This window comes from Taudactylus pleione, unplaced genomic scaffold (genome assembly GCF_031769625.1).
Source record: "Taudactylus pleione unplaced genomic scaffold, aTauple2 ptg000694l, whole genome shotgun sequence".
Taxonomy (NCBI): Eukaryota; Metazoa; Chordata; class Amphibia; order Anura; family Myobatrachidae; genus Taudactylus; species Taudactylus pleione.
The window spans coordinates 246,294-269,179 of record NW_028285096.1 but is presented as its reverse complement, the minus strand read 5'-3'; the positions used below and the strand labels follow the sequence as shown (position 1 = coordinate 269,179).

General features: G+C 46.0%; 1 protein-coding gene across 1 annotated transcript in view; it reads left to right on the top strand.

Moving 5' to 3' along the window:
• Positions 1 to 22,886, top strand: part of LOC148477745 (ficolin-1-A-like) — a 120,656-nt gene that overhangs the window by 13,857 nt on the left and 83,913 nt on the right. Inside the window, exons 3-5 of the mRNA XM_088456260.1 lie at positions 4,550 to 4,594; positions 8,828 to 8,881; positions 18,331 to 18,366. Coding sequence (XP_088312386.1) covers positions 4,550 to 4,594; positions 8,828 to 8,881; positions 18,331 to 18,366 — 135 coding nt within the window. The remainder of the gene's footprint in view (positions 1 to 4,549; positions 4,595 to 8,827; positions 8,882 to 18,330; positions 18,367 to 22,886) is intronic.

Here is a 22,886-nt window from a genome sequence, read left to right as displayed (position 1 = left end):
CCTGCGAGTTACATCCCCGGCATATTGTATGGTAGTGATAACTGCTGTCCCTGTGAGTTACATCCCCGGCATATTGTATGGTAACGATAACCGCTGTCCCTGCAAGTTACATCCCCGGCATATTGTATGGTAGTGATAACCGCTGTCCCTGCAAGTTACATCCCCGGCATATTGTATGGTAGTGATAACCGCTGTTCCTGCAAGTTACATCTCCGGCATATTGTATGGTAGTGATAACCGCTGTCCCTGCAAGTTACATCCCCGGCATATTGTGTGGTAGCGATAACTGCTGTCCCTGCAAGTTACATCCCCGGCATATTGTATGGTAGCGATAACTGCTGTCCCTGCAAGTTACTTCTCCGGCATATTGTATGGTAGTGATAACCGCTGTCCCTGCAAGTTACATCCCCGGCATATTGTATGGTAGTGATAACTGCTGTCCCTGCGAGTTACATTCATGGCATATTGTATGGTAGCGATAACCGTTGTCCCTGCAAGTTACATCCCCAGCATATTGTATGGTAGTGATAACCGCTGTCCCTGCAAGTTACATCTCCGGCATATTGTGTGGTAGCGATAACTGCTGTCCCTGTGAGTTACATCCCTGGCATATTGTATGGTAGTGATAACTGCTGTCCCTGCAAGTTACATCCCCGGCATATTGTGTGGTAGCGATAACTGCTGTCCTTGCAAGTTACATCCCCGGCATATTGTGTGGTAGCGATAACTGCTGTCCCTGCGAGTTACATCTCCGGCATATTGTATGGTAGCGATAACTGCTGTCCCTGCAAGTTACATCCCCGGCATATTGCATGGTAGTGATAACTGCTGTCCCTGCAAGTTACATCCCCGGCATATTGTATGGTAGCGATAACTGCTGTCCCTGCGAGTTACATCTCCGGCATATTGTATGGTAGTGATAACCGCTCTCCCTGCAAGTTACATCCCTGACATATTGTATGGTAGTGATAACCGCTGTCCCTGCAAGTTACATCCCCGGCATATTGTATGGTAGCGATAACTGCTGTCCCTGCGAGTTACATCTCCGGCATATTGTATGGTAGTGATAACCGCTGTCCCTGCGAGTTACATCCCTGACACATTTTGTGGTAGCGATAACCGCTGTCCCTGCGAGTTACATCCCTGACATATTTTGTGGTAGCGATAACCGCTGTTCCTGCGAGTTACATCCCTGACATATTGGAGGAATCTATCACATTTGTGAAGACTCCTCCACAGAATCTGACACTGCGCATGTGCTCACTGTCAGCTACTGGAGCTGGCCGGAGGCTGCAGGAGAGGGATCATAAGATTTATCTCCTTTGAATATAACTCCATAGCAGTGTCGGCATGGGGCATGAAGGGTCCACCAGTGGAATGCAATCACAGAAGCCTGCTAGGGGGTGTAGCCAGCTGCTAGAAGGGGTGTGGCCATCCAACCAGAGATGAGCAGCCAGCCATTAAAGCAGCGCCATAGTATAGTATATAAATAAATGTAACCTTTGCAGTAAGGCCAGTTTAACATTTATCATTGATCTCCATCATACAAGGAGGACATAGCATCATTATCACAGTGGCCCTTATAAAGGTTAGATGTCCGCCTATTATGGCCCCTAAAGTGTATCAGGTTGGCTATCACTGCCCTAACAGATGGTCCTGCAGTAAACCAGGCAAATACTGTATTAGTGTCTTCACTTGGATTTTGCATAAAGTCGCAGAGTATGTAGGTGCAGTTGTATGAAGTCGCAGAATATGTAGCGGCAGTTGTATAAAGTCGCAGAGTATGTAGGTGCAGTTGTATAAATTCTCGCAGAGTATGTAGGTGCAGTTGCATAAAGTCGCAGAGTATGTAGGTGCAGTTGTATAAATTCTCGCAGAGTATGTAGGTGCAGTTGTATAAAGTCGCAGAGTATGTAGCGGCAGTTGTATAAAGTCACAGAGTATGTAGGTGCAGTTGTATAAATTCTCGCAGAGTATGTAGGTGCAGTTGTATAAAGTCGCAGAGTATGTAGCGGCAGTTGTATAAAGTCACAGAGTATGTAGGTGCAGTTGTATAAATTCTCGCAGAGTATGTAGGTGCAGTTGTATAAAGTCGCAGAGTATGTAGCGGCAGTTGTATAAAGTCACAGAGTATGTAGGTGCAGTTGTATAAATTCTCGCAGAGTATGTAGGTGCAGTTGTATAAAGTCACAGAGTATGTAGGTGCAGTTGTATAAATTCTCGCAGAGTATGTAGTGGCAGTTGTATAAATTCTCGCAGAGTATGTAGCGGCAGTTGTATAAATTCTCGCAGAGTATGTAGCGGCAGTTGTATAAATTCTCGCAGAGTATGTAGCGGCAGTTGTATAAATTCTCGCAGAGTATGTAGCGGCAGTTGTATAAATTCTCGCAGAGTATGTAGCGGCAGTTGTATAAATTCTCGCAGAGTATGTAGCGGCAGTTGTATAAATTCTCGCAGAGCATGTAGCGGTAGTTGTATAAAGTCGCAGAGTATGTAGCGGCAGTTGTATAAATTCTCGCAGAGTATGTAGCGGCAGTTGCACAAAGTCACAGAGTATGAAGGTGCAGTTGTATAAAGTCGCAGAGTATGTAGGTGCAGTTGTATAAAGTCGCAGAGTATGTAGTGACAGTTGCATGAAGTCGCAGACTATGGAGCGGCAATTGCATAAAGTCACAGAGTATGTAGCGGCAGTTGTATAAAGTCACAGAGTATGTAGCGGCAGTTGTATAAAGTCACAGAGTATGTAGCGGCAGTTGTATAAATTCTCGCAGAGTATGTAGCGGCAGTTGCACAAAGTCACAGAGTATGTAGGTGCAGTTGTATAAAGTCGCAGAGTATGTAGGTGCAGTTGTATAAAGTCGCAGAGTATGTAGTGACAGTTGCATGAAGTCGCAGACTATGGAGCGGCAATTGCATAAAGTCACAGAGTATGTAGCGGCAGTTGTATAAAGTCACAGAGTATGTAGCGGCAGTTGTATAAAGTCACAGAGTATGTAGGTGCAGTTGCATAAAGTCGCAGAGTATGTAGCGGCAGTTGTATAAAGTCGCAGAGTATGTAGGTGCAGTTGTATAAAGTCGCAGAGTATGTAGCAGCAGTTGTATAAAGTCACAGAGTATGTAGCGGCAGTTGCATAAAGTCGCAGAGTATGTAGTGACAGTTGCATGAAGTCGCAGAGTATGTAGTGACAATTGCATAAAGTCGCAGAGTATGGAGCGGCAATAAGTCACTCATGAGGCTGTGCTACTGGTGATTTCCACGGGTCAGAGGAGCATGTGATGGGCTCCTCCAATCAGAGCCCAGCACATGCTTCGCTGACCCCTTTGCAGAGTCTCATGGGAATTACCCAGTAGTGCAATGCTGAGTGCCTGTGTAGCTGCACTACGCCATGTGCCCCGTTATAGAGAATGGTGGCTTTGCCGTAGGCCCCATCCTCCTGGCGTGGTTACAGATTAGCAAAGACCACTGGATATTTCCCAACTCCGCAGCCACCCAGTCAGAGTCTGCCCCATAGACATAAAGCGATTTAAACCAAAGGGACCACACTCCGCATTCATAATAGTGGGGACTGCAATCTGTAGTGCTAATTACCCTTCGGCAGTGTGATCTCCTGCATTTGGCTGTTTAAAGCGCTGATACATACAGTCATGCATCATTTTATGAGAAACTATCTTGATAAATTTGGCCTTTTAATATCTAAACAAGTGTTTTAATAGGTTTCCTGATTATAAATACCTACATAATAACTTGCTATTACTGTTACTATTTTTAACCATGAGACTTTTCTATCTACAAGTATTTGTGCAGCCAGTTAGACGCATTTGTTTAATTGGTAAATTGTTTGAAAAGACATTCATCAAAAGTGTCTAATGCCCCTTTTTCACCAGAGCTAAAACCCGGATTATTACTGGGTCTACCCAGGTCTCAGCTCAGTGTAAAAAGGTCCCTGAAAAATAACCTGGGTCAAGTTACCTGACAATCCAACACAGGTAGCTACCAGGGTTGGACCCAGGATGGTGCAGTGTAAACGGCGCAGCCCGGGTTATCCGACCTGTGTCATGCCTAAAATAAGCCGATTGGTGGTTGTGGAGCAGTCACCTCCCACTTTTTATGACCTCACAAGTTTAGCTGGGCAGACCCGGGTTCAGTGTGAACGGGGCTGACATGAGAATAACCCAGATCGATGGTGCTGTGTAAACGGTGTCTGACCTGGGTTGGAACCATGTCTGAAAACCCAGGCTGGATCCGGGTTTTTGGTGGAATATATAACAACAATATATGTAACACATCCATAAGGTCACAGAAATGTAACATTCTGTAGTTTAATGGAAGCTTCTGTTCTCTGTTATCAGCTAATGCAGCCATATAAATAGTAGTGCGGTATGTTTATGAAAATCACAGGGGGGTGATTGGGATTTATATTGGGACAGATGACAATTATCTGGCACTTATCACCGAGTTTGAATATTGCTTCTAATATACAATTAAATTTTTTTTTCCAAAATAATTAATAATTAATTTTACTTGTGATTTTCTTTTTACATCTAATAGGAGAGCCTGGACGTCCGGGAAGTGATGGAGAATGTGGACAAAAAGGTATAATAATAGGGAAACTATTATAAAGAATAATGTAACTAGTGGCCGTTATACAGTAAGTGAAAATGTTCTGCGCTGTCCCTGTAATAGGACAGATTTGTTATTAGTTCATTTGTAAATCAAGAAACATTAAATGTTCTATTTGCCCAAAATGTCATCCCATGATCTAAGCATTAATATTATACGAGGGGCAATTATCAGGTTTCCTGCAAGGGTGACACCACAGCGACAGTTTACAAAAGTGACGAGAAGCCAAACAACTTGTTGCCTTTAGAATTAATTATTAAAGAGGTGCCGTCTCCATGTCAGCGCTGCTCTAGTACTTTCTATCAATACCTTACTTACCGCTATATTATCTTCTACATACATTTATTTCAGGCGCGCCTTTTGCACACAGCCAGCCAGAGACATAGGGCCGGATGCCGCTTCTGCGTATGTTGCCGGAGGTGCCAGCCAGAGACACAGGGCCAGATGCCGCTTCTGCGTCTGTTGCCGGAGGTGCCAGCCAGGGACACAGGGCCGGATGCCGCTTCTGTGTCTGTTGCCGGAGGTGCCAGCCAGAGACACAGGGCAGGATGCAGCTTCTGCGTCTGTTGCCGGAGGTGCGGCTGCGATAATATACACATGCTGCTTTCAGCTTCTCTGCCGCTGACCCCGACACCACCCGCACATACACCAGTACTGTGACATGTGCGGATGGTGTGGCTGCAGGTGTGTATCGGAGAATGCAGCCGCTCACTGACATGCCATGTCACACCCAGTTTGCACATGCGCAGTAGCAAATAATTGCATCGAGTGCGGTTTGTTTTATCCGACTCTGTACAAGGGATGCAAGATCTACAGTGTTTAGTCAGTTAATAGGTCGACACCTGATGGTCGACAGGGTCAAAAGGTCGTTACGATCAAAAGGACAACACAGGAAAGGTTCACATGGTTTTTTTTTAGGATTAGGGTTAGGCATTAGGGGGAGGGTTAGGGTTAGGCACCAGGAGGAGGGGAGGGTTAGGCACCTGGCAGAAGGTTAGGGTTAGGCTGTGGAAGGGGAGAGTTAGGGTTAGGCAAAAGGGGAGGGTTAGGGTTAGACAGCAGGCAGAGGGTTAGGGTCAGGCTGTGGAAGGGGACAGTTAGGGTTAGGCACTAGGGGGAAGGTTAGGCACCTGGCAGAGGGTTAGGTATATGCACCAAGGGGAGGGTTAGGCATCAGTGGGTTAGGCATCAGGGAGAAGGTTAGGGTTAGGCACCTGGCAGAGGGTTATTCACCTGGCACAGGGTTAGGGTTAGGCATCAGGGGGAGGATTAAGGTTAGGCACCTGGCAGAGGGTTAGGGTTAGACTGTGGAAGGGGATGGTTAGGTTTAGGCACCAAGTGGAGGGTTAGGCACCTGGCAGAGGGTTAGGGTCAGGCTGTGGAAGGGGACAGTTAGGGTTAGGCACTAGGGGGAAGGTTAGGCACCTGGCAGAGGGTTAGGTATATGCACCAAGGGGAGGGTTAGGCATCAGTGGGTTAGGCATCAGGGGGAGGGTTAGGGTTAGGTACCTGGCAATGGGTTATTCACCTGGCACAGGGTTAGGGTTAGGCATCAGGGGGAGGATTAAGGTTAGGCACCTGGCAGAGGGTTAGGGTTAGACTGTGGAAGGGGATGGTTAGGTTTAGGCACCAAGTGGAGGGTTAGGCACATGGCAGAGGGTTAGGGTTAGGCTGTGGAAGGGGACAGTTAGGGTTAGGCACCAGGGGGAGGGTAGGGTTAGGCACCTGGCAGAGATTAGGGTTAGGCTGTGGAAGGGGACGGTTAGGGTTAGGCACCAGGGGGAGGGTTAGGGTTAGGCAGAAGGTTAGGGTTAGGCTGTGGAAGGGGACAGTTAGGGTTAGGCACTAGGGGGAGGGTTAGGGTTAGACACCTGGCAGAGGTTAGGGTTAGGCTGCGGAAGGGGACTGTTAGGGTTAGGCACTAGGGGGAAGGTTAGGCACTTGGCAGAGGGTTAGGTATAGGCACCAAGGGGAGGGTTAGACATCAGGTGGTTAGGGTTAGGTATTAGGGGGAGGGTTAGGGTTAGGCACCTGGGAGAGGGTTAGGCACCTGGCACAGGGTTAGGTTTAGGCATCAGGGGGATGGTTAGGGTTAGGCAGTGGAAGGGGACTGTTAGGGTTAGGCATCAGGGGGAGAGTTAGGGTTACGCACCAGGCAGAGGGTTAGGGTTAGACTGTGGAAGGGGATGTTTAGGTCTAGGCACCAGTGGGAGGGTTAGGCACCTGGCAGAGGGTTAGGGTTAGGCTGTGGAAGGGGATAGTTAGAGTTAGCACCAGGGGGAGGGTTAGGGTTAGGCACCAGGCAGAAGGTTAGGGTTAGGCTGTGGCAGGGGACAGTTAGGGTTAGCACCACGGGGAGGGTTAGGGTTAGGAACAAGGCAGAAGGTTAGGGTTAGCCTGTGGAAGGGGACAGTTAGGTTTAGCACCTGGCAGAGGGTTAGGGTTAGGCTGTGGAAGAGGATGATTAGGGTTAGGCACCAGGGGGAGGGTTAGGCTCCAGGCAGAAGGTTAGAGTTAGGCTGTGGAAGGGGACTGTTAGGGTTAGGCACTAGGGGGAAGGTTAGGCACCTGGCAGAGGGTTAGGTATAGGCACCAAGGGGAGGGTTAGGCACCAGGGGGTTAGGGTTAGGCATCAGGGGGAGTGGTAGGGTTAGGCACCTGGCAGAGGGTTAGGCACCTGGCACAGGGTTTGGTTTAGGCATCAGGGGGACGGTTAGGGTTAGGCAGCATGGGGGAGGGTTAGGCTTAGGCTGTGGAAGGGGACAGTTAGGGTTATGCACCATGGGGAGGGTTAGGCACCAGGGGGAGGGTTAGGGTTACGCACCTGGCAGAGGTTAGGGTTAGACTGTGGAAGGGGATGTTAGGTTTAGGCACTAGGGAGAGGTTTAGGCACCTGGGGCAAAGGGTTAGGGTTAGGCTGTGGAAGAGGACGGTTAGCGTTAGCCACCAGGGGGAGGGTTAGGGTTAAGCACCAGGGGGAGGGTTAGGGTTAGGCTGTGGAAGGGGACAGTTAGGGTTAGGCACTAGGGGGAGGGTTAGGCTGTGGAAAGGGACTGTTAGGGTTAAGCACCAGGGGGAGGGTTAGGGTTAGGCAGTGGAAGGGGACTGTTAGGTTTAGGCACCAGGGGGAGGGTTAGGGTTAAGCACTAGGGAGGATGATTAGGGTTAGGGTTAGGGTGAGGATTAGGGTTAAAATAATAATTAAAAAAGGGTGTGGAAGGGGACAGTTAGGCTTAGCACCAGGGAGAGGGTTAGGGTTAGGCACCTGGCAGAGGGTTAGGGTTAGGCTGTGGAAGGGGATGGTTAGAGTTACTCATGAGGGGAGGGTTAGGGTTAGGCATCAGGGGGAGGTTAGGCACCAGGCAGAAGGTTAGGGTTAGGCTGTGGAAGGGGATGGTTAGGTTTAGGCACTAGGGGGAGGGTTAGGGTTAGACACCTGGCAGAGGTTAGGGTTAGGCTGTGGAAGGGGACTGTTAGGGTTAGGCATCAGGGGGAGAGTTAGGGTTAGGCACCAGGCAGAGGGTTAGGGTTAGACTGTGGAAGGGGATGTTTAGGTCTAGGCACCAGGGGGAGGGTTAGGCACCTGGCAGAAGGTTAGGGTTAGGTAGTGGAAGGGGACGGTTAAGTTTAGGCACCAGGGGGAGGGTTAGGGTTAAGCACTAGGGAGGATGATTAGGGTTAGGGTGAGGATTATGGTTAAAATAATAATTAAAAAATGTGTTGACCTTTCTGTGTTCACCATTTGGTGTCATCCTATTGACAGTCTATGTAAATACTGTAGATCTTTCAGTCCACACCTCTCAGAATCAGGCCCGCAGTGTTACCACGATAAACGCTAGCCTGTATTGCTGATAGTGTGGAGACATTGGGGGAAATGTACTAAAGTGCTATGGGCAACATCTCCACTACTAAAACCCGCATGTTAGTAACTATGCCCCTGGTACATTGTTGGAAAATCATCCTGCAGCCCATTGCCAGGAGCTAGAGCGAGTGTCACTAACTAGCTGATAGACTACCATCCATACTTGCTGACATTCTGGTTGCCCACTCTGGGATGGCAGCAGGAGGGACATCATCCCGTATATCGCTTCCACGCATGAAGAGATGCCGCCGTAATGCAGGTTATATCCAGTTTTCAGGTTTACGCTGCCTGTAACTGTCCTTCATGTAATTATCAGAGTTTACTCAATATACTTTTTATTTTAGGTGAAAAAGGAAGTCCTGGGGCAAGGGGCTTTCCGGGCATTCCCGGATTACCAGGTGACGAAAAACTCTAATTATATTTTATGTTCTATATCATATAACATAGTATGAGAGTCTGACTGGAAACAATTGTATAATTGTTGTGCCGTTTAGGCTTCAAGTAATGCACATATATATATATATATATATAATATATATATTATACATACATACATACATACATACATACACATACATACACTGTATATGTAATGTATGGTTCATCCACTGCAAAGTTCCCTATAATACATCATGGCTGGCAGGGAGAAGGTTCTCCTCAGCTCTGCTCCTGGCCCCTAGAGAGCCACATCAGCTTCCCGGTACTCCAGTTACCAGGAGCACCAAGCAATATCATATATAAAGCCAGAGAGGGGGGAGCAGGTACTAATTACCTGGACCTGGCAGAGATCCACCACCTATTCTGGTTATAAATGACAGTGCCTCCAGATATTATGACACACAGTGCCCCTAGATCATATTATGACACACAGTGCCCCTAGATCATATTATGGCACACAGTGCCCCTAGTTCATATTATGGCACACAGTGCCCGTAGATCATATTATGGCAGACAGTGCCCCTAGGTCATATTTTGGCACACAGTGCCCCTAGTTCATATTATGACACACAGTGCCCCTAGTTCATATTATGGCACACAGTGCCCCTAGATCATATTATGGCACACAGTGCCCCTAGTTCATATTATGGCACACAGTGCCCCTAGTTCATATTATGACACACAGTGCCCCTAGATCATATTATGGCACACAGTGCCCCTAGATCATATTATGACACACAGTGCCCCTAGATCATATTATGACACACAGTGCCCCTAGATCATATTATGGCAGACAGTGCCCCTAGATCATATTATGACACACAGTGCCCCTAGTTCATATTATGACACACAGTCCCCCTAGATCATATTATGGCACACAGTGCCCCTAGATCATATTATGGCAGACAGTGCCCCTAGTTCATATTATGGCACACAGTGCCCCTGGTTCATATTATGACACACAGTGCCCCTAGTTCATATTATGACACACAGTGCCCCTAGATCATATTATGACACACAGTGCCCCTAGATCATATTATGGCACACAGTGCCCCTAGTTCATATTATGACACATAGTGCCCCTAGATCATATTATGACACACAGTGCCCCTAGATCATATTATGGCACACAGTGCCCCTAGATCATATTATGGCACACAGTGCCCCTAGATCATATTATGACACACAGTCCCCCTAGATCATATTATGGCACATGCCCCTAGTTCATATTATGGCACACAGTGCCCCTAGATCATATTATGGCACACAGTGCCCCTAGATCATATTATGACACACAGTGCCCCTAGTTCATATTATGACACACAGTGCCCCTAGATCATTTTATGGCACACAGTGCCCCTAGTTCATATTATGGCAGACAGTGCCCCTAGTTCATCATATTATGGCACACAGTGCCCCTAGATCATATTATGACACACAGTGCCTGTAGATCATATTATGGCACATGCCCCTAGTTCATATTATGGCACACAGTGCCCCTAGTTCATATTATGGCACACAGTGCCCCTAGATCATATTATGACACACAGTGCCCCTAGTTCATATTATGACACACAGTGCCCCTAGATCATATTATGGCACATGCCCCTAGTTCATATTATGGCACACAGTGCCCCTAGTTCATATTATGGCACACAGTGCCCCTAGATCATATTATGACACACAGTGCCCCTAGTTCATATTATGACACACAGTGCCCCTAGATCATATTATGGCACACAGTGCCCCTAGTTCATATTATGGCAGACAGTGCCCCTAGTTCATATTATGGCACACAGTGCCCCTAGATCATATTATGACACACAGTGCCCCTAGATCATATTATGGCACATGCCCCTAGTTCATATTATGGCACACAGTGCCCCTAGATCATATTATGGCACACAGTGCCCCTAGATCATATTATGGCACACAGTGCCCCTAGTTCATATTATGACACACAGTGCCCCTAGATCATATTATGGCACACAGTGCCCCTAGTTCATATTATGGCAGACAGTGCCCCTAGTTCATATTATGGCACACAGTGCCCCTAGATCATATTATGACACACAGTGCCCGTAGATCATATTATGGCACATGCCCCTAGTTCATATTATGGCACACAGTGCCCCTAGTTCATATTATGGCACACAGTGCCCCTAGATCATATTATGACACACAGTGCCCCTAGTTCATATTATGACACACAGTGCCCCTAGATCATATTATGGCACATGCCCCTATTTCATATTATGGCACACAGTGCCCCTAGTTCATATTATGGCACACAGTGCCCCTAGATCATATTATGACACACAGTGCCCCTAGTTCATATTATGACACACAGTGCCCCTAGATCATATTATGGCACACAGTGCCCCTAGTTCATATTATGGCAGACAGTGCCCCTAGTTCATATTATGGCACACAGTGCCCCTAGATCATATTATGGCACATGCCCCTAGTTCATATTATGACACACAGTGCCCCTAGTTCATATTATGACACACAGTGCCCCTAGTTCATATTATGGCACACAGTGCCCCTAGTTCATATTATGGCGGACAGTGCCCCTAGATCATATTATGACACACAGTGCCCCTAGATCATATTATGACACACAGTGCCCCTAGATCATATTATGGCACACAGTGCCCCTAGTTCATATTATGACACACAGTGCCCGTAGATCATATTATGGCACACAGTGCCCCTAGATCATATTATGACACACAGTGCCCCTAGATCATATTATGGCAGACAGTGCCCCTAGATCATATTATGGCACACAGTGCCCCTAGATCATATTATGGCACACGCCCCTAGAACATATTATGACACACAGTGCCCCTAGTTCATATTATGGCACACAGTGCCCCTAGTTCATATTATGGCACACAGTGCCCCTAGTTCATATAATGGCGGACAGTGCCCCTAGATCATATTATGGCACACAGTGCCCCTAGATCATATTATGACACACAGTGCCCCTAGATCATATTATGGCAGACAGTGCCCCTAGATCATATTATGGCACACAGTGCCCCTAGATCATATTATGACACACAGTGCCCCTAGATCATATTATGGCACATGCCCCTAGTTCATATTATGGCACACAGTGCCCCTAGATCATATTATGGCACACAGTGCCCCTAGATCATATTATGACACACAGTGCCCCTAGTTCATATTATGACACACAGTGCCCCTAGATCATATTATGGCACATAGTGCCCCTAGACCATATTATGACACACAGTGCCCCTAGATCATATTATGGCACATGCCCCTAGTTCATATTATGGCAGACAGTGCCCCTAGATCATATTATGGCACACAGTGCCCCTAGATCATATTATGACACACAGTGCCCCTAGATCATATTATGGCACATGCCCCTAGTTCATATTATGGCACACAGTGCCCCTAGATCATATTATGGCACACAGTGCCCCTTGATCATATTATGACACACAGTGCCCCTAGTTCATATTATGACACACAGTGCCCCTAGATCATATTATGGCACACAGTGCCCCTAGTTCATATTATGGCAGACAGTGCCCCTAGTTCATATTATGGCACACAGTGCCCCTAGATCATATTATGACACACAGTGCCCGTAGATCATATTATGGCACATGCCCCTAGTTCATATTATGGCACACAGTGCCCCTAGTTCATATTATGGCACACAGTGCCCCTAGATCATATTATGACACACAGTGCCCCTAGTTCATATTATGACACACAGTGCCCCTAGATCATATTATGGCACATGCCCCTAGTTCATATTATGGCAGACAGTGCCCCTAGTTCATATTATGGCACACAGTGCCCCTAGATCATATTATGACACACAGTGCCCCTAGTTCATATTATGACACACAGTGCCCCTAGATCATATTATGGCACACAGTGCCCCTAGTTCATATTATGGCAGACAGTGCCCCTAGTTCATATTATGGCACACAGTGCCCCTAGATCATATTATGACACACAGTGCCCCTAGATCATATTATGGCACATGCCCCTAGTTCATATTATGACACACAGTGCCCCTAGTTCATATTATGGCACACAGTGCCCCTAGTTCATATTATGGCGGACAGTGCCCGTAGATCATATTATGACACACAGTGCCCCTAGATCATATTATGGCAGACAGTGCCCCTAGATCATATTATGACACACAGTGCCCCTAGATCATATTATGGCACACAGTGCCCCTAGTTCATATTATGACACACAGTGCCCCTAGATCATATTATGGCACACAGTGCCCCTAGATCATATTATGACACACAGTGCCCCTAGATCATATTATGGCAGACAGTGCCCCTAGATCATATTATGGCACACAGTGCCCCTAGATCATATTATGGCACACGCCCCTAGAACATATTATGACACACAGTGCCCCTAGTTCATATTATGGCACACAGTGCCCCTAGTTCATATAATGGCGGACAGTGCCCCTAGATCATATTATGGCACACAGTGCCCCTAGATCATATTATGACACACAGTGCCCCTAGATCATATTATGGCAGACAGTGCCCCTAGATCATATTATGGCACATAGTGCCCCTAGATCATATTATGACACACAGTGCCCCTAGATCATATTATGGCACACAGTGCCCCTAGTTCATATTATGGCACACAGTGCCCCTAGTTCATATTATGACACACAGTGCCCCTAGTTCATATTATGACACACAGTGCCCCTAGATCATATTATGACACACAGTGCCCCTAGATCATATTATGGCACATGCCCCTAGTTCATATTATGACACACAGTGCCCCTAGTTCATATTATGGCACACAGTGTCCCTAGTTCATATTATGACACACAGTGCCCCTAGATCATATTATGACACACAGTGCCTCTAGATCATATTATGGCACACAGTGCCCCTAGATCATATTATGACACACAGTGCCCCTAGATCATATTATGGCACGTGTCCCTAGTTCATATTATGACACACAGTGCCCCTAGATCATATTATGACAGACAGTGCCCCTAGATCATATTATGGCACACAGTGCCCCTAGATCATATTATGGCACACAGTGCCCCTAGATCATATTATGACACACAGTGCCCCTAGTTCATATTATGACACACAGTGCCCCTAGATCATATTATGACACACAGTGCCTCTAGATCATATTATGGCACACAGTGCCCCTAGATCATATTATGACACACAGTGCCCCTAGATCATATTATGGCACGTGCCCCTAGTTCATATTATGACACAGTGCCCCTAGATCATATTATGACACACAGTGCCCCTAGTTCATATTAGGACACACAGTGCCCCTAGTTCATATTATGGCAGACAGTGCCCCTAGTTCATATTATGGCACACAGTGCCCCTTGATCATATTATGACACACAGTGCCCCTAGATCATATTATGGCACGTGCCCCTAGTTCATATTATGACACACAGTGCCCCTAGATCATATTATGACACACAGTGCCCCTAGTTTATATTATGACAGTGGCCATGATTCAGAGCCGGACGCTCTGACAGAGCGCTCCCTCTGAATCAGGGCCGGGCTTCACTTCAGCTGACTACCTGGCATAGCAGGTGGTGGTAACCTGCCTCATCGCCCATTATCTGTGAACAAGATGAACCAGCCGGGTCTTCCTCTATAACACACACATTATTATTTTTATTATTACACTTTTTTTATGGCGCCACAAGGGTTCCACAGCGCCTTACAAATGATTAAAACAAGATAACGGTGACTTACAGTATAAAACAATGCAGGACAAGTACATGGTTTATACACACTGCTGCATGTTTGATCATAAGTCAAATAAGCAGCAGGGCGGCCACAACCACGTGTAAAGCTGGGTACACACTGACAGATATATTGGCCGATCAATTGATAGGCCAGTATATCTGGTGCCCCTCGGCCAGTGTGTACCAGCGATACGCTTGTGAATGGTGTCGTTCGCAGACATATTGCGTCTGTGCTGCTGCACAGCCGATGGACAGATATATCTGCAGACAAGTGTGTACGACCGCCCGTACACATGCAGTTGCAGCTGCGGGGAGGGGGCGGCGTGACCCGCGGCTGCCTGGAAGATGATGGGCGTTCAGTGTGTACCCACCTTTAGATGCCATTGTATGGAGCATGTCAGAGTTCAGCCGGGGATCGGCCATCCCTTACCGTGCCGCCGGCTTCCTCTGACTTCCCGGGCAGTCGGGCGGCTGGCGCGGCGACGTGGGAGGAGCTGAGCATTCACCCTGTAGCTGTGGTGTCAGGCGACCCGGTGAGCGAGGATCGCAGTTTCCATCTTGGGCGCCGCCATGACACTTGCCCTATGTCAGTACTTCCTTCCCTGACTGGCCCGGCTGGGCCTTTACTATCAACAGCCTGTGTGAAAGCTAACCTCCATCTCTCCACAGTGCCTTTACTAATCAACAGCCTGTGTGGCAGCTAACCTCCATCTCACCACAGTGCCTTTACTATCAACAACCTGTGTGGCAGCTAACCTCCATCTCTCCACAGTGCCTTTACTAATCAACAGCCTGTGTGAAAGCTAACCTCCATCTCATCACAGTGCCTTTACTATCAACAACCTGAGTGAAAGCTAACCTCCATCTCTCCACAGTGCCTTTACTAATCAACAGCCTGTGTGAAAGCTAACCTCCATCTCTCCACAGTGCCTTTACTAATCAACAGCCTGTGTGGCAGCTAACCTCCATCTCACCACAGTGCCTTTACTATCAACAGCCTGTGTGGCAGCTAACCTCCATCTCTCCACAGTGCCTTTACTAAGCAACAGCCTGTGTGAAAGCTAACCTCCATCTCATCACAGTGCCTTTACTATCAACAACCTGAGTGGCAGCTAACCTCCATCTCATCACAGTGCCTTTACTATCAACAGCCTGTGTGGCAGCTAACCTCCATCTCTCCACAGAGCCTTTACTATCAACAGCCTGTGTGAAAGCTAACCTCCATCTCACCACAGTGCCTTTACTAATCAACAGCCTGTGTGCAAGTTTAACCTCCATCTCTCCACAGTGCCTTTACTAAGCAACAGCCTGTGTGCAAGTTTAACCTCCATCTCTCCACAGTGCCTTTACTAAGCAACAGCCTGTGTGCAAGTTAACCCTTCATCTCATCGCAGTGCTTTCACCATCACAGCCTGTGTGCAGGTTAATCCTTCATCTCATCGCAGAGCTTTTACCATCACAGCCTGTTTGCAAGTTAACCCTTCATCTCATCGCAGTGCTGTCACCATCACAGCCTGTGTGCAGGTTAACCCTTCGTCTCATTGCACCCTAGTGCATGAGCTCCGGCCGGCAATCCGGTATATACTTCGTGGGATATCCAGCTTTACCTCAGCCTACCAATAAATCTCCACACCTCTCTAGCCAGCACCTCAAGTGCCTTTCTCCAGCCAGGAGTTCTATCCCACTCCCCACGTGCCTATTCCAGGCATTACCCTTGGGCCACGGGTGTTTTGATTCTCTTTTTCCCTGCAGGCCTTGGTCACCAAGTCAAAGGACCGCGACCTGCTTACAGGGAGACGCACAAGCCCATATCCCACTTGGAGGGGTCACTGGCGAACACCTCCTTGTGAGTTAGACTCCGCACCATTGACTAGGTCTAGCCAATGACCAAGACTTGTGGATGCGGAGATCATACGTCCAGGCCCCTCGCCTTCGCCTCCTCCCGCAGCCTCAGACCTCGGCTTTCAAAAACCCGCCTCCCAGCGTGACAGTGTATAAGATAGTGTAAGTAAGGGAAAGGAGAGGCACATGAGGGAAGAGGGCCCTGCTCGTGACAGCTTACAATCTAAAGGGGAGGGGCAGACAGACATGGGTGACAAACAATGGGTATATTTAGTGGGGTTACTCTAGTGCCAAGCAGTTTTGGGCGCGGGACAGGACCATGGAGTCAGTGCTGGTGAATTGAGTGGGGATGAATTACAGAGCCCTGGCTGCTGGGAGAATGTTATTTCTGGAGAGCCTGTAAGTATACAGCTTAGGAGGAGCGTCATAGTCTCTCCCAGCAGCATTCGGTGCTGTGACCTGGGCGCAGGTGAAGCGGACACCAGAAGAGCAACTGCACCCTAGGCACCCAATGCAGTTATGCCTCTGGCCCAGGGGAATCTATACGATACCTAGAATCTCTATAAAACTGTTTATATTTCCTAGATATAGATTTCCTAAGCCATGTATAAGCAATGTATAGAATGTATAAGCAATGTATAGATTTTCTAGGCGATGTATAGAATGTATAAGCAATGTATAGATTTCCTAAGCAATGTATAGATTTTCTAGGCAATGTATAGATTTCCTAGGCAATGTATAAGCAATGTATAGATTTTTTAGGCAACGTATAGATTTCCTAAGCAATGTATAGATTTCCTACGCAATGTATAAGCAATGTATAGATTTCCTAAGCAATTATAAGCAATGTATATAATGTATAGGCAATGTATAGATTTTCTAGGCAATGTATAAGCAATGTATAGATTTCCCAAGCAATGTATAGATTTCCTAGGAAATCTATAGAATGTATAAGCAATGTATAGATTTCCTAAGCAATGTATAAGCAATGTATAGAATGTATAAGCAATGTATAGATTTTCTAGGCAAAGTATAGATTTTTTTACGCAATCTATAAGCAATGTATAGATTTCCTAGGCGATGTATAGAATGTATAAGCAATGTATAGATTTCCTAGGGAATGTATAAGCAATGTATAGATTTCCTAAGCAATGTATAAGCAATGTATAGATTTCCTAGGCAATGTATAGAATGTATAAGCAATGTATAGATTTTCTAGCCAATGTATAGATTTCCTAAGCAATGTATAAGCAATGTATAGATTTCCTAGGCAATGTATAGAATGTATAAGCAATGTATAGATTTCCTAGGCAATGTATAGAATGTATAGGCAATGTATAGATTTCCTAGGCAATGTATAGATTTCCTAGGCATTGTACAACATATCTAGGCATAGACAGATTCCTCGGCAATGTATAGAATGTATAGGCAATGTATAGATTTCTTAGGCATTGTACAACATATCTAGGCATAGACAGATTCCTAGGAAATGTATATATTTCCTAACTCTTTATTTACTAACAGCTATTTATATAGTGTGCACATATTACGTAGCGCTTTTGTGTAGGATTATATAACATGTCTAGATAAATTAATAATTAGAATTTGTAGGAGTTCTGTAGTATATTTATGCATTGTAAAGATTTTCCAGACACTTTATTCCCATTGTATACATATCATAGCTGCACAGTTATTGTAGGCATGGCCTAGATTTTCCATACACTGAATACAATCACTGGATTCTACGCTTTGCCTGTCTCATATACATTCTTCACTGTCATGTCTTTTCTACAGGAATGCCAGGAGCTCGCGGGAATCAAGGAGGCCCAGGTAACATGCATATTACATTACATGCGTACACAGATGGCTGGTTAGGTGGCCCAGGTAACATGCATATTACATTACATGTGTACACAGATGGCTGGTTAGGTGGCCCAGGTAACATGCATATTACATTACATGTGTACACAGATGGCTGGTTAGGTGGCCCAGGTAACATGCATATTACATTACATGCGTACACAGATGGCTGGTTAGGAGGCCCAGGTAACAAGCATATTACATTACATGTGTACACAGATGGCTGGTTAGGAGGCCCAGGTAACATGCATATTACATTACATGTGTACACAGATGGCTGGTTAGGTGGCCCAGGTAACATGCATATTACATTACATGTGTACACAGATGGCTGGTTAGGTGGCCCAGGTAACATGCATATTACATTACATGCGTACACAGATGGCTGGTTAGGTGGCCCAGGTAACATGCATATTACATTACATGTGTACACAGATGGCTGGTTAGGTGGCCCAGGTAACATGCATATTACATTACATGTGTACACAGATAGCTGGTTAGGAGGCCCAGGTAACATGCATATTACATTACATGCGTACACAGATGGCTGGTTAGGTGGCCCAGGTAACATGCATATTACATTACATGCGTACACAGATGGCTGGTTAGGTGGCCCAGGTAACATGCATATTACATTACACGTGTACACAGATAGCTGGTTAGGTGGCCCAGGTAACATGCATATTACATTACACGTGTACACAGATGGCTGGTTAGGTGGCCCAGGTAACATGCATATTACATTACACGTGTACACAGATGGCTGGTTAGGTGGCCCAGGTAACATGCATATTACATTACACGTGTACACAGATGGCTGGTTAGGTGGCCCAGGTAACATGCATATTACATTACATGTGTACACAGATGGCTGGTTAGGAGGCCCAGGTAACATGCATATTACATTACATGTGTACACAGATGGCTGGTTAGGAGGCCCAGGTAACATGCATATTACATTACATGTGTACACAGATGGCTGGTTAGGAGGCCCAGGTAACATGCATATTACATTACATGTGTACACAGATAGCTGGTTAGGAGGCCCAGGTAACATGCATATTACATTACATGTGTATACAGATAGCTGGTTAGGTGGCCCAGGTAACATGCATATTACATTACATGTGTACACAGATAGCTGGTTAGGTGGCCCAGGTAACATGCATATTACATTACATGTGTACACAGATGGCTGGTTAGGTGGCCCAGGTAACATGCATATTACATTACATGTGTACACAGATGGCTGGTTAGGTGGCCCAGGTAACATGCATATTACATTACATGTGTACACAGATGGCTGGTTAGGAGGCCCAGGTAACATGCATATTACATTACATGTGTACACAGATGGCTGGTTAGGAGGCCCAGGTAACATGCATATTACATTACATGTGAACACAGATGGCTGGTTAGGAGGCCCAGGTAACATGCATATTACATTACATGTGTATACAGATGGCTGGTTAGGAGGCCCAGGTAACATACATATTACATTACATGTGTACACAGATAGCTGGTTAGGTGGCCCAGGTAACATGCATATTACATTACATGTGTACACAGATAGCTGGTTAGGTGGCCCAGGTAACATGCATATTACATTACATGTGTACACAGATAGCTGGTTAGGTGGCCCAGGTAACATGCATATTACATTACATGTGTACACAGATAGCTGGTTAGGTGGCCCAGGTAACATGCATATTACATTACATGTGTACACAGATGGCTGGTTAGGTGGCCCAGGTAACATGCATATTACATTACATGTGTACACAGATAGCTGGTTAGGAGGCCCAGGTAACATGCATATTACATTACATGTGTACACAGATGGCTGGTTAGGAGGCCCAGGTAACATGCATATTACATTACATGTGTACACAGATAGCTGGTTAGGTGGCCCAGGTAACATGCATATTACATTACATGTGTACACAGATAGCTGGTTAGGTGGCCCAGGTAACATGCATATTACATTACATGTGTACACAGATAGCTGGTTAGGTGGCCCAGGTAACATGCATATTACATTACATGCGTACACAGATGGCTGGTTAGGAGGCCCAGGTAACATGCATATTACATTACATGTGTACACAGATAGCTGGTTAGGTGGCCCAGGTAACATGCATATTACATTACATGCGTACACAGATGGCTGGTTAGGAGGCCCAGGTAACATGCATATTACATTACATGCGTACACAGATGGCTGGTTAGGAGGCCCAGGTAACATGCATATTACATTACATGTGTACACAGATAGCTGTTTAGGAGGCCCAGGTAACATGCATATTACATTACATGTGTACACAGATGGCTGGTTAGGAGGCCCAGGTAACATGCATATTACATTACATGTGTACACAGATGGCTGGTTAGGTGGCCCAGGTAACATGCATATTACATTACATGTGTACACAGATAGCTGGTTAGGAGGCCCAGGTAACATGCATATTACATTACACGTGTACACAGATAGCTGGTTAGGTGGCCCAGGTAACATGCATATTACATTACACGTGTACACAGATGGCTGGTTAGGTGGCCCAGGTAACATGCATATTACATTACATGTGTACACAGATGGCTGGTTAGGTGGCCCAGGTAACATGCATATTACATTACATGTGTACACAGATGGCTGGTTAGGTGGCCCAGGTAACATGCATATTACATTACATGTGTACACAGATGGCTGGTTAGGTGGCCCAGGTAACATGCATATTACATTACATGTGTACACAGATGGCTGGTTAGGTGGCCCAGGTAACATGCATATTACATTACATGTGTACACAGATGGCTGGTTAGGAGGCCCAGGTAACATGCATATTACATTACATGTGTACACAGATGGCTGGTTAGGAGGCCCAGGTAACATGCATATTACATTACATGTGTACACAGATAGCTGGTTAGGAGGCCCAGGTAACATGCATATTACATTACATGTGTATACAGATAGCTGGTTAGGTGGCCCAGGTAACATGCATATTACATTACATGTGTACACAGATAGCTGGTTAGGTGGCCCAGGTAACATGCATATTACATTACATGTGTACACAGATAGCTGGTTAGGTGGCCCAGGTAACATGCATATTACATTACATGTGTACACAGATGGCTGGTTAGGTGGCCCAGGTAACATGCATATTACATTACATGTGTACACAGATAGCTGGTTAGGAGGCCCAGGTAACATGCATATTACATTACATGTGTACACAGATGGCTGGTTAGGAGGCCCAGGTAACATGCATATTACATTACATGTGTACACAGATAGCTGGTTAGGTGGCCCAGGTAACATGCATATTACATTACATGTGTACACAGATAGCTGGTTAGGTGGCCCAGGTAACATGCATATTACATTACATGTGTACACAGATAGCTGGTTAGGTGGCCCAGGTAACATGCATATTACATTACATGCGTACACAGATGGCTGGTTAGGAGGCCCAGGTAACATGCATATTACATTACATGCGTACACAGATGGCTGGTTAGGAGGCCCAGGTAACATGCATATTACATTACATGCGTACACAGATGGCTGGTTAGGAGGCCCAGGTAACATGCATATTACATTACATGTGTACACAGATGGCTGGTTAGGAGGCCCAGGTAACATGCATATTACATTACATGTGTACACAGATAGCTGGTTAGGAGGCCCAGGTAACATGCATATTACATTACATGTGTACACAGATGGCTGGTTAGGAGGCCCAGGTAACAAGCATATTACATTACATGTGTACACAGATGGCTGGTTAGGTGGCCCAGGTAACATGCATATTACATTACATGTGTACACAGATAGCTGGTTAGGAGGCCCAGGTAACATGCATATTACATTACATGTGTACACAGATGGCTGGTTAGGAGGCCCAGGTAACATGCATATTACATTACATGTGTACACAGATGGCTGGTTAGGTGGCCCAGGTAACATGCATATTACATTACAAGTGTACACAGATGGCTGGTTAGGAGGCCCAGGTAACATGCATATTACATTACACGTGTACACAGATAGCTGGTTAGGTGGCCCAGGTAACATGCATATTACATTACACGTGTACACAGATGGCTGGTTAGGTGGCCCAGGTAACATGCATATTACATTACATGTGTACACAGATGGCTGGTTAGGTGGCCCAGGTAACATGCATATTACATTACATGTGTACACAGATGGCTGGTTAGGTGGCCCAGGTAACATGCATATTACATTACATGTGTACACAGATGGCTGGTTAGGTGGCCCAGGTAACATGCATATTACATTACATGTGTACACAGATGGCTGGTTAGGAGGCCCAGGTAACATGCATATTACATTACATGTGTACACAGATGGCTGGTTAGGAGGCCCAGGTAACATGCATATTACATTACATGTGAACACAGATGGCTGGCTAGGAGGCCCAGGTAACATGCATATTACATTACATGTGAACACAGATGGC